The 12444-nt window shown below is 41.3% G+C and overlaps 1 protein-coding gene across 1 annotated transcript; it reads left to right on the top strand.

Moving 5' to 3' along the window:
- Window positions 1–263: 263 nt before the first annotated feature.
- On the top strand, window positions 264–3913 carry tmem256 (transmembrane protein 256). The gene is made up of 4 exons (XM_070992951.1): window positions 264–380; window positions 993–1030; window positions 1456–1536; window positions 3243–3913. Exons 1-4 carry the CDS (start codon window positions 299–301, stop codon window positions 3384–3386), a joined length of 345 nt encoding a protein of 114 aa, XP_070849052.1. The 5' UTR covers window positions 264–298; the 3' UTR covers window positions 3387–3913.
- The last annotated feature ends 8531 nt before the right edge of the window (window positions 3914–12444 follow it).

The raw sequence follows: 12444 nt of genomic DNA on the forward strand, positions 1-12444 counted from the left end.
AAATTGTTTTATACAATTATATTTAACTGATGTATGCAAACGTTCATGACATCATATTATTAAAACCCGTTAGCTGAGATGAATTTCCGCTCTACCCCTCTCATAGCACAGCTTTTTACAGTGCATTTCATTTTCTGTAACATTTTGTTAACATTTTTTGATTTGTTTTGTTACCCTCGTGCGCGGGATAGTCATTATCGATAACGCCGGAGATTGGAAGTAGGAGTTTACAGAATGACAGTGAATGCAGCATCGCCGTTGGTCTTCCGCTTGTCGGCTCCACACGCAGCTACTAAACATGACTGCTTCTGTTATTGTCCGAAGGTTAGCAGCTCTGTCAGGGGCTTCGGCGGTGGCAGCTGGGGCATACGGGGCTCACGGTAGGGACGCTTTATGAGCTTATATTGCCTACGCATGCACGAGTCTTTCCATTGGGCTGGATAGTAAAACATCGTCAGGACAGACTGCCAGGTCCACCACTTACTACGCGAGCCTCCTTCCTGAAAGACGCCAATTTAAGATTGGCTTCCTTATCGACACAGTTGCATAACTCCTAAATATTAGCTGCGGACATGTCTTCTTCTTCTGTAGTCTAATGTTTAATTCGGCATCCAAACGATACACAAAGCAGCAAGTTTTAGTAAAATAAACAATTGTGTAATGAAGGTGACCCGCCTTCACCATATGTCATGAGGGCAGGGGGCTTTTTTAAGCAGTGGGTGAATGGTTAAAAATACAGTATACATAATAAACTATATTTGTCTAGTACCTTTTGTGAAAGAAATGCAGCCCAAAGTGCTTTACAACAAAGACATACAGCTTCATGCAATTCAGGGAAGAAATTACTACTAAAATGTGTAGAGAGCGCGAGGGAACCTTAAAGAGAAGTATGCCGTTAAAGTGTGTGTCATTTTTCAGATTGTACGTGAAAGTGACATTTCAAATCACCTACTGCATTATGTCATTTTTCTATTCTGTATTTCTTGTTTCAGGTTTCAAAAACAAGGACCCTGATGACTACCAGAGAGTGGTAGGTAAATACAACTGTGAATTGCAAATCTGGATATTAAAATTTATTTGAAAACGTTCCACTTAGTCTCTGCCGCAGTCTCCTAATACAGCTTCTATTTCAGAGATCTTGTCGGAGATCATGCTCTTGATTATGCAGCTTTGAGATTGCTTTTAGAAATACCGTAACAGTGTGTTTTTACTCATAGTATGACTGGAAATTTTCTGAAAGTCAAAAGACAGCAAAGAGGTTTTAAAAGAGTATGCTATGCCTTCAAACTTACCTCCTCCCTGGGTTCACCTGTGCTGCGGCACCTGGTCGCTGCCTTTTTTATAATGTCCCGACTTCAACGTGTGTGCTGTTATCGATAAAGAAGAAGAAATTCTTCAGTCCCTTAGATTCACCCTTTCTCTGAGAGCTTTGTCTCTGCGTCTCTGCCTCTGCAGCTATATGAAACTGCCAACAAGTACCACTTCTACCACAGCCTGGCCCTGCTGGGTGCTGCCCACTCCGGCAAACCTGCGGTGGTGAGTATGGAAGCCTAATACCTCAGACCTGGGTGGCTTTTCAAGATTTTCCGTTGTGTGTGTGTGTGTCCTGGTTTCATCACATTATGAGCAATAGAATTTCCAACACAATGCAAAAACATGCACTGCCAAGTCTTTGCAGTGTAAAGGCTATTTATAAATTCATTAGCCACAAAATATCTGATTGAAAGCCACCAAACCGCATGAAAAGGAGATGCACGCCAGATTGTGTGTGAGCTATGTCGTGGCCAATCCAGTCAGGATTTCGTAGATGCCGCATCTAGTGGGAGCATTTGGAGGAGATAATTTGGGCTGGACTCCAGTGATTTCCAGCTTAGGGGAACGTCAGCTGTAGCCAAGGAACATACGCCAAGACTGGGAGCAGCTCGGCTAATTTGAATTTGAAGGAGCAGAAATTATGATCTGGTAATGTACAGTACAGAGCAGTGACCAATAAGCTACCAGCTCCAACATGCTGACTGCACAGGACACCTCCACCAACCTGAGTCATCCGTAAGACCTGAACACCATCTACTGCTTTGAGTGAAAACTAGTTATATAATTTTGAAAAAACAGCAGAAATAGAGAAAAAGTGACAGTTTAAAGCTTCAGCCTCAGCTACAAGTGGTAGTAGTACAAATGCAGACCTTGAAATCCAGAATCATTGTATGAAAAAATATTATTTAACAATGTTAAATAACATCCAGTGAAATAATAATAAAAAAAAAACTACCACACATTATGAACAGGGTGAGGGGTCCTGTTGAAGAGGTACTTCAGCTCATCTGACTGGACTGTGGAGGCACATTGGAGCAAAAAGGTTGCTGTAGTCCAAACAGCATTGAATTTGGTGCATTACGAGAGGCAAAAAGGTGGCTTGCAACCAAAGTGGAGCGAAACATTAGGCCTCGACGGCTAAAATGTTTGGACAGGCTGGTTCACCATCGTCCCCTGCAACTGTTCAGCCATATATACTCAGCTCACCTCCATTGTGTTTGCGTCTTGTTTTCAGGATGTTGTGCGCTCCCATTGTAATGTTGTTTGCAACATTGTTGGTTTTGTAACAGCCCTTGAGCTGAAGAATACAACAATGTACAAAAATACAGTCGCATAGATGCCAGATCAGCCCACCCACCCCTCCATCCCACATATCACCCTCCATTACCCAAGCACATCCACCCAGTCATTTCTTCAGAAATTCTTCACACCGATTCAAAGAAAAGGGAATAAAAACAGCCCATAACATATATAAAATCAACAATAGTTGCGGAGCGGGAATAGATAATATCCCTTGTGTATCACTTTAGTTTAAAGAGCAGGATAAAAAGAAAAGAAACAAACCTCTGAGTCACACAACAGTTGGATTCAATATTTATTTGAATATAAAAGGAGGTCTATGTTGTGGAGTCCATGAATGTGAGAGAATCACCCTGAATCTTTTTAAACTGGTGTACATTAGTCCATCTAACAGATGTGCTGTGGGTAGTTACTCATCTTTCCATTGCATGATTTTACATTTGTTTGTTGTGATAAGGAACCTTCTAATGAATTTGATTTTGTTTTTATTGACTCTTGAGTCCGTGACAATTTGAGAACACGCTACGCTTCATTTAGCTTTCCGTGCAAAGACTTTCTTACATCAGACTGGTTAAAAATAGACGATTAAAAAAAGTTTCTTGTGTCTCCTCTCCCTCCCCTCTGTGCAGGCTGGTACCCTCCTGGTAGCGGGCATGGGGATGTTCTGTGGCGCTCTGTACCACCAGGCCCTGACAGGGGACCCCAGTCTAAGCAAGGTGGCTCCCACAGGGGGCATGGCTATGATCGCTGGCTGGCTGGCCATTTTTCTCTGAACTGTAATGGTTTGCAACCCCTCCACAGGGCCAGTACGTGACACTAAGCTGTCAGATTGCTAATGGATGAACTGGAGAGTTTGTGAGAGTTGGCTGAGAGGTTTAAAGTGTAGAGTTATATCGCACATCTGACCGCTGCCTGTCATGGGTTGTGGGTGTCAGCAGGAGATAAGGTCATGACAGGATTATCACTTTTCTGCTTTCGCTGCCTGTTGACTGGTGGCCTTTGACAATTTTGTTTCAGTTGAAATAGTAAGCAAATGAATACCTTACATCATGCAAGCACAGTTTTGTACTGGTAAGAAAATCACTAATGAGCAAATAGAAATTCCCAACGCTAATGCATAGCTTTGACTGTGAATAATATAGTAGCATATCTTGTTTCTTCATTTTTACTATATTTTCCCTTACTGCAGTAAATACAGTTCATATTTCTGTACATTTATACAGCTTAGGTATGGCAAATAGAGTAAAATTAAAGAAAGCAATATGAAGGATTTAAAATGAAATAAATACTTTTTCTTACACATTGTTGGGTCGTCCTCTCCTTACCTCCAATGGCTCAGCAGGTACAGCATGTGATCAGCTCCGTCCATTTGTTCGTCAATGAATATCCATACTTTAATCAGTTTTTTTCCTCACAAGCATCTCAGTATGCAGGAGTTCAGTGCAGATCGGCTGCTCCACTACATTTACTTGACAGTAGTTCCTCTGCGGATAGGCATTTTTCAGACAAAACATATCTATCTATAGCTGAAACTGACCAAGTACAACTATAAAATGCTATTTGCATGTTAATACATCAAAAATAGTTCCTAATAGCAGATTTCCAAAAATAACTATGACATGAATGAATATGATATTCACAGTATTCATATTCTTGAGTACAGTCTTTCAGTACTAGATCTGGTGTTCCCAGGAATTCCCCTGTAGCGCCACCAGCAGGTTGACTTTCAAATTTTGCGTTTAGTGATAATTAGCATATTTTCGCATATTCACACTGTAAACTAAAATGGTGAACATGGTAAACAAACACTGATGTTAAACAAACTTGCTTAACATCAGTGTGTGAGCGTTTTAGCATTTTAAAGTTAGCTTAAGTTTTACATTTGTCATATTACTACTTTTCTTTATGTGATGGATCTGACTGCTGCTTCAACCACTGATACTGGACTCTTCAGGTGTTAATCCTATAGATATACAGTTCATTATATATATTTTTGAAAAGCTTCTTGTCTGTACATTATTGTTTATTTTAAATCCTTGCATAGTAGTTACCAGAAGAAAGTTTACTACCCATAAAGTTCTCTGCAGACCACCTTCAGTGCTAATTTTGGACATTTCTCCCAGGTGGATTTACAGCTCTTTTGGGATACCAAAATGCAAACCAATCACAATTGACTAAAGCCAAGGCCAGCTGAACAGGAGTCCTCAGTGTGTGTTTTTTTGTTAAGAGTGGATAAACCCATAGGATTCACTACCTATGGCAGCCAGAGTAAATCATCTCTCTCGCAGTGCTGCATGTCTCCACAGCCTCAAGCATTTGATCCTCTTAAGTGGTAGAACACAAAAGAGTTCATTACCCACGGCCTCCCCTTCGCCGGGGCCATGTTCCAACCACTCCGCGTTCAAATTGAAAGTGAAATCCATTGAAACACTAATTTGCCTTCCTGACTGTAGGCCCACGAATGGAGACCTTTAGAAAATAGCTGGGTAAATCTCCGGGTCAATTTGTTGGGGTCGGCACATAAGCCGAGGCTCTGCTCAGAGAAGAAGGCACCATTGACTGAACTCGTTGCCAATGAGCTCTCGATCATGACTCATAAAACCCTCATTACAATTTAGTAGCTATTGGGAGGCATTCTGCTGTTCCAAGACCGAGCAACCGCACGGCACAGAAAGCTCCGACACCCCGTCACATATCTGACTCTGATGGAGCTGAAGCTGATGGGAGACACCTGACTGGAAGTTACAGGATGTTCCGCGCTGTTGGATGCATAATTGAGGCGCCATCATCAAATTTTCAGCTCCGTGTGAAACAGTTGACGGGGAACTCGTGATTTTCTGGCATGATGTGAGCTCTGCATTTTGACCAGTTTCACAGAGGAGTCTTATTTTTGGGCTATTTACTTCTCTCCTCTGCAGTTGACAGTCAGATGCGTGGATGCCGTTGCTGCCAGCACAGCACCTCTGTGCTAAAAATCCAACCGGAACACGATGTTCTGCTCAGGCAGATCACATTGAACGCATGAGCACGAGAGAGGGAGGAACGGAAAGTGAGATAAAAACACTTGTGTCAGTCTGTTTTACCATAACTTTCCAGGTTATTCAGACAAAGCTGGTCAGTCGCTGTTCTCAATGCATTATTTTTTCCTTTAAAGTAGATTTAATGTGGCTATTTTCATGCTGATCTCATTTCAAAGTGAGTAAAGATCTCCACCAAGTGATCACAGTGACATTAATTACACATAAAAAAGACAAATTGCATGTTTCTTCAGTATTAAGTGTTTTGCCACTTTCATTTTACCATCTGAACTTGCTGTTGTCAGTTTAGGAATATGCAACATTTAAGCACAGTCTACTTTTTCTGTGCTTTCGACCACTTCACACGGCCTTCATATGCAAATGGTGTAATGAAAAAAAAATCACTACAGCCACTGAGCTCACGTTTTAACATCTCCATGACAACTGAACAGACTCCATTCCTGATAAAAAAAAAAAACTGCGATATGGTTGAAAGCTGGAGCAAAAAAAAAAAAGAAGCTTGTAGGTGGACCTTGAGGTGGGATTTTAAAAATAACAAAAGATCTTAAAAGCTGGATTGACATGCAGCAAACCTGCTACGCTTTGACTGGATTGGAATTCAGCCTTCCAGAGTCTGCAGCGGAGATGAATCCCCACAGCGTGAAGCTGACACCATCATGCCTCACGCTCAGGATGGTGAATTTATTATGATGTGCCAAACATGGTGGTGTTTAGTCTGATGGCTGAAAAGCTCAATGTTGCTCTCAACATGCCATAGAAGCTTCTTCCAGCTGACTTCAGAGTCTCCCATCGGCCTTCTGGCAGACTGTAGCCCACATCAGGCAAGTTTTTTCTTTCAGATTTGTCACTAGCATGAGTGTCTGGTTGTGTTCTTAAATGGGGGAGCAAAATTGCTGCATTTCTACATCATCTGACCGCGTGGATTAAGTCAGGAAACAGCCACCTGGAATAAGTCTAAATTAGTTAGATTGAAGGTGCTATGAAAACCAAGAATTCATCAAGAGGAGTGTATAATTGGGTGGGTCGGGAGAGGAAATGATTATTAGAGGAACGGCTATTTCTAATTTAAATAATATTCATAAGAACATTATGGAGCTTATGGTGGTAGTAGGTTGCAGGCTATTCTATTTCCAAAATTCTAGGTTAGACTGCTGTTGTGTGGGGCGAGGGAGAGAGCGGGGCAGAAAATTAGCTTGAAATATTAAAAGCATTTAGATAAGAAAACACCCAGGGCATGTGCGTAGTGGTGAAAATAAAAGGTGAGTAAACTGTAAATGTCTGGCTGAACTGTCCAATGTTAAGTAAAGGTGAAGCCCTAAAAAGCAGGAAAACTGCCTTTATGTGCATTTAGCCTCCACCACATCCCACATAATAAAATGCTAAATATTAATAGCCACGTTACACTTACAGGCTCCTTCACGAATGTCCCATCTCCACAGCCAAATTCTGTCCAATCTTAGTGCTAACGTTACGTGGGCGGGCTGGCAAAGTTACTCAACGCTGACTCGCAAATCAGTTTGGCATTTCAGCAACAGTGCAATCCCACTATCAGCTAATTTAACGTTTGCCTGGAGTCAGTGGGCCAAGCGGGTTCATGTGCTCGCCTGTCTTATGTTCTATTTTCACTTCTTGATCACAGATAAGCTTTATGCCTGCGGAACTGTATGATGATACGTTTATTTTTAAAAAGGCAAAAAGTGAGGTAGCAAAACCTTAACTTTTTGCTTAACGCGGGTGCATTTCTCTGACAGCCACATTCTTTCTATTTCCTTAAGAAATAGGTCAAAATTTTGGGAAATACACTTGGACAAGAAGCTTGATCCTTTTTAATATCTGTCCACAAATATAAGACTGCAGCCAGCTAGCTTAGCATAAAGATAAGAAAGAGGTGTGAACAGCTAGCTTGACCGTTCAGCCCATTTGTTTCATCCTTTAGTTGAGCAGTTGCCCAACAAGTTGATTTAACTTTAACCTCAAGGGATGATCAGCGGCTCTGAATTTGTCCCGTATCTACCCCCCTGAGCTGCTTGAGCATACTCCTTTTCCTACATGGTGCAGGTTTTTGCCACATTGCTGACTGAACAAAAGCTAAACCTTCCAGCTCCAGGTGAAATTATACTGCAGTCAAGTGAAACAGGTGTTCTCCATGTGACCAATTACGGGACTTTTAAAAGCAACAGGTCTTTTTCACAGCAGACTCTTGGACCTGCCGGCGTAACAAAAGCACAAGTGTTACTAATCACGTTAATGATGGCTCTGTTCAAGTGTCCCAGTAAGCTGTGACACAGACGACATTACGTTCACTAACCACCATTATTCTGAATATCCCCCTGAGACCCAGCCTATTCATTTGTGTCCTCTGTAGTGGACATTTGGTTTTAGTCTATATCTTTTGACTCATTTGAGCTACCCAACTAAATTGGTGTTCAGTTAAACTTTTTGTTAGGTAAAATAATAGCAATGTTATGAGTGTTTGATAATGTCAATTTTGTTCAGTAGTTCAACAAAAGATACAGGCCAAATATTCAGTTTCATTTAAAAAAAAATGGACTGACATTCTTGTTTGCTTGTCAAACTATTATGATTTCGTTGTGTTATGCTAAAATTGTTCTGTTAGTCCACTACAGTGGACATGCTGTAAAATCTAAGCTAAAAATATTTTTTACAAAATTCTAAATTGTGAGTTGTTGTTTTAGCTCCAAAGAGGCAGGAAATCACACACAAAAAAATTAAATTTAAACATACTTTTTTCCCTCGGTTCTCAGGAGACTGGTCATATAAACAACATATTTAGTTTAAATATTCTGAATGAAGCATTTTCTGTTCACAACACACAAATAAGTAAGTAAGTAAGTAAGCCAGCATGCACAATACCCGGACCCTGAAACTGAGGCAGCTGTGGTGAAAAAAGCCTATTGGCTGAACCTGGGATGATTTAGACGTATCCTGTTAAAGGGTCAGCGATCAGGATCAGAGAAGCCAATGTCAAATGATTTGATTCAGCGTTGAAAAACAATGAAACATGAAAACGTTCAAGCGAGGTGATTTTTTTAGAAGCTCCGTGTTGCCGTTTAATCGGCAGACCATAAAGCAGGACGGTCTGCAGAAGCAAACCCACCAGCAGAAAGCCTGTCTGGGGTTTTGCCTCTGCGTCAGTCTGCACTGTTGTGAGCATGAGAGAAGAAGCACAGATACTAACGGTAGATATTGTTAATTATACCTCCAGGGACTTCCCCTGCACTTCACAAGCTTTCCTCTCCTTTATTTCTCTTACCCTGCAGACGGATTTAATTACATCAGCTTCTTCTGCGGGAGGGGGGGGTGACTTCTTGTACCATTGATTTCTTGGTCTGACTCTGTTTTGGTCAAAGATGAAGAGAGTGTTTGTGTGAGAGTCATCAGTCATGACCGAGTAAGGTGATATATAGCTTATAGGAGCTGATGGGCTGACTGTGGAAAGACACGCTCCTCCAGAACCTGGAATGAAACTCTTTGCCCAGGCATCTTACATGATTACCCACAGAACCAGGGCACACATGAGGATCTCGCAGCAGACACGCACACAATATATTAAAGTGCATGCTGTATAATACACACCACAGCAGTGCCAAATCCTCTCTCAGGCATCAATCAGGCGGCAGCAGCTCGCACAGTGAAGCGGAATGACTGTAATGGCCGTCCCGAGCGCTCCCACATTTCAGTCCCTCCGCTGACCTTTTCAAGCCACTTAAATGATGGTCAGCACTATCACACCCTCGGATAGATTACTCCTTCACTTCATTGGACACTGAGGCCCCATCGCTACTGCCCCCTTTTCACGGCTTTATACCCAATCATTTCACTTCAATCTGCAGCACAGTGATGACGGCCATGCATCAGGGGAGCTGAAGGGATGACACCGGGGGGAGCTGCCATTGTTACCACATCACCATAACCACTATCAGCAGCAGACGTCTCGCAGAGTAATGTAACGTCTGGGAACTGTTATTAGGCAGCTGGGAGATGGTAGACAGTGGCAGTGATCGGAGGTTACGCGGCGTAAATGATAACTGTCTATAATGACACGGTGAAGTTTTACCTTTCCTCCTGTGACACTTTAGTACTCTCTCGTCAGTGCTAATTACTGGGAAAAAGTGTGTTTTTTCGGGACTTTGAGCACAGACAGGAAGGTGCAGACAAGTGTGAGTTTCAAGTTGAAGTTAAACATGTTGCACAACCCTCTGGCCTTATTCTCCAGAGCTCTTCCATAGCTCTGAAAATGATTTCTTGTTGGTTCATCTCCCGGTTATTTTATGCAAGACTTTCTAGAAAGAGTAAAAAAATCACTATTTTGCACAGCAAAATGAAGCTACAACCTGTTTGCCCACTGAAGGCTTAAGATGACGTTGGCTGTAGTGTTGCTATAGCTGTATCTTGTATTCATAGACATTTGTATTTTTCTGTGGCGACCCGACCCCGGGTAAGAGGTTGAAGATGAGGATGAGGATGTATTTGTATCTAAAAAGCCATTTTTACTCTGTTTGTACCCTGATGAAGGCAAGCTGGCTGAAAATGTTTGGCAAATACAGCATTGTAAATTAATGGGGTGCCCTTGATGAACAAGAATAATAACTTTAACCTGCTATTAGAGCTCTTGAGGCTCATTTCTTACTTCCTGTTTGTGCATGAGGATGACTGCTATATTTTTATCCTAATTTCCTTCTTCCTATGTTCATTTTACCTCCATTAGGCCTTTGTTTTATATTCTTTTATCACTTTTCCTTCACTCGTTTTGCTGAGCTAGCGCTGACTTGCTGTCAGAGATTGAATCTTTGAATATCAGACCCTCACTTGAAACATTTCCACCACAAGCCTGCAGTTTCAGCCTGATCTGACTTGCAAAGAGCAAGATTTTTATGGCGGCACCAATTCTAGACAGGGGTGATGTATGGGGGGATGACAAGAGAGCTGGTAATGCTTTTCCATCGCTGCACTTTCTGTGTAAAAAGAGGGCAAAGAAAGAGAGGACGAGTCAAAAGCGGTGAGTTTAAGAGACATTGCACTCATTTTTTTTGAAGTGTCTCAATGTGTCTGTTGAAGGCCAGGGTTGTCTCTTACCTCTTATTTGGCAGGCAGGTGGTGTCACTCCCTCAACTTGCTCATTAAGTGCTGTTTGGTACAGCATTATCTTGATAAATGTCCCACTTACACCACAGAATAGGCTGATGAATCAGACGCTGTATGGCAGTATACGGACAGTTCTTCTCACAGTCAGTGAGATTGCAGTGTGGAGGGCTGTAATGATCCATCGACAGGCTAAGAGAGAGGTCTGACAGGTTATTCCAGACACTATCAATCCAACGAAGTTTAGCAGTGATGCAGGAAATGAATAACTTGGAGTGTGATCAAGGAGGTTTATGCATGTATATTAACAGCAAGCGGTTTCCATATAGGGGGGACAACTAGCAGAGATTCAAGGGTGTCCCCAGAGGACAATCAAAAGTTTCACTACACAGGAGGAAGTTTGAACTTTTTTTCAGCAAGATGGATTATTTCAACCAATTCAATGTCTTCTTTGAAAATATGGAAATTAAAAGCAGAAGAGCAGGATTTACAGAAGCTGCTCCTTAAGGGGTTTTCTACAAGTTTTCTACACAAATATGAGGGGTGCTATTCTGCCCGTTACTTGTCCTCTGTGATGTCATATAAAGTCCAATGCAGTGGTCCTTACTTGGAGTCCCTTAATAAGAACTGCTCTGTTTGTGGCCCCATGCCATGGCAGGTAGGAAACAAATCCCCTTAGATTAATCTTATGACCTCTTACCCAACATGTAAATAGGTAGCCACTGGTCCAGTGAAACTCTCCGTTAACTTTATGTAAATATAATAATAAAATGCTGGAATAGCTCTTTAATATAGAGACATTTTGTATTTCTAAAGTTGGCACTCTATGTTGGACAGCTTTAAACGACGAACTTTCATATGAATTGACTTTTTTGAGAATACAGATGAGGTCAACTATAGATTTACATCTCAGTTTGGTTAAAATTATTCTGGTCCACACATAAATGTTAAGAGAGAAGAGATTTGAGAGTTTTTTTTTAGTTTTTTTTTTAGTTGGCTCTGCAGAAAATTTGGTTAAGAACATTTGGGATACAGTTTTTTTTTTTAACTGAAAGACTGAAATTTATTGAATTCAATTCAAAATTAAGCTGTAAAAAAATATTCAGATAGAAAATGGCTGTGACATTGCATTATATGTTTTGTCAATATTATAATTCTTTTGTAAAGTCACGTGGTTAATTGATGGATCACACAGGTCATCAAACAAAAACCTCATGTACCAACAGCCAAAAAAGTTTCATGTGTTTAATGGACTTTATAAATAAATCTTGCTTATAATTAACACCGATGAGCCACTACTGACATGTCGCTGCAGCTACAGGAGGAAAGGTTCAACTTTTATCTTCAGTTGGAAACCATCACAGTATCATTATAGAAACCGTGTGTAATATTATTTATATTATGCACCACTATCCACCATCTGTTCTCCCCCAGATGGCTAATAACAACTCCCAGACATTCAAACCCTCTATGATGGCCAGTAATAGTTATGGCTTGATGACCTGCCTCGCACCGCTCTGCTTTCCCCTCTGTGTGCTTAACGTTATAATTCCTAACTTATCACATTAACGACATACAATACCGCGATTAATGCAAAATAACACTGAAATGAGTAACAATCCTCAGTCCATAAGCCCCCTCTATCCCCATATATTATTAACAGAGGGCACAGCGTCAGCACCCGCTTCCA

Source organism: Chaetodon trifascialis, chromosome 23 (genome assembly GCF_039877785.1).
Source record: "Chaetodon trifascialis isolate fChaTrf1 chromosome 23, fChaTrf1.hap1, whole genome shotgun sequence".
Classification (NCBI taxonomy): Eukaryota; Metazoa; Chordata; class Actinopteri; order Chaetodontiformes; family Chaetodontidae; genus Chaetodon; species Chaetodon trifascialis.

Bases quoted from the DNA above. Each gene is read 5' to 3' on its own strand.
- tmem256 (XM_070992951.1), top strand. From the start codon at position 299: ATGACTGCTTCTGTTATTGTCCGAAGGTTAGCAGCTCTGTCAGGGGCT. The intron at 381-992 runs GTAGGGACGCTT...TTCTTGTTTCAG, and splicing joins TGGGGCATACGGGGCTCACG to GTTTCAAAAACAAGGACCCT. The intron at 1,537-3,242 runs GTGAGTATGGAA...CCCTCTGTGCAG, and splicing joins ACTCCGGCAAACCTGCGGTG to GCTGGTACCCTCCTGGTAGC.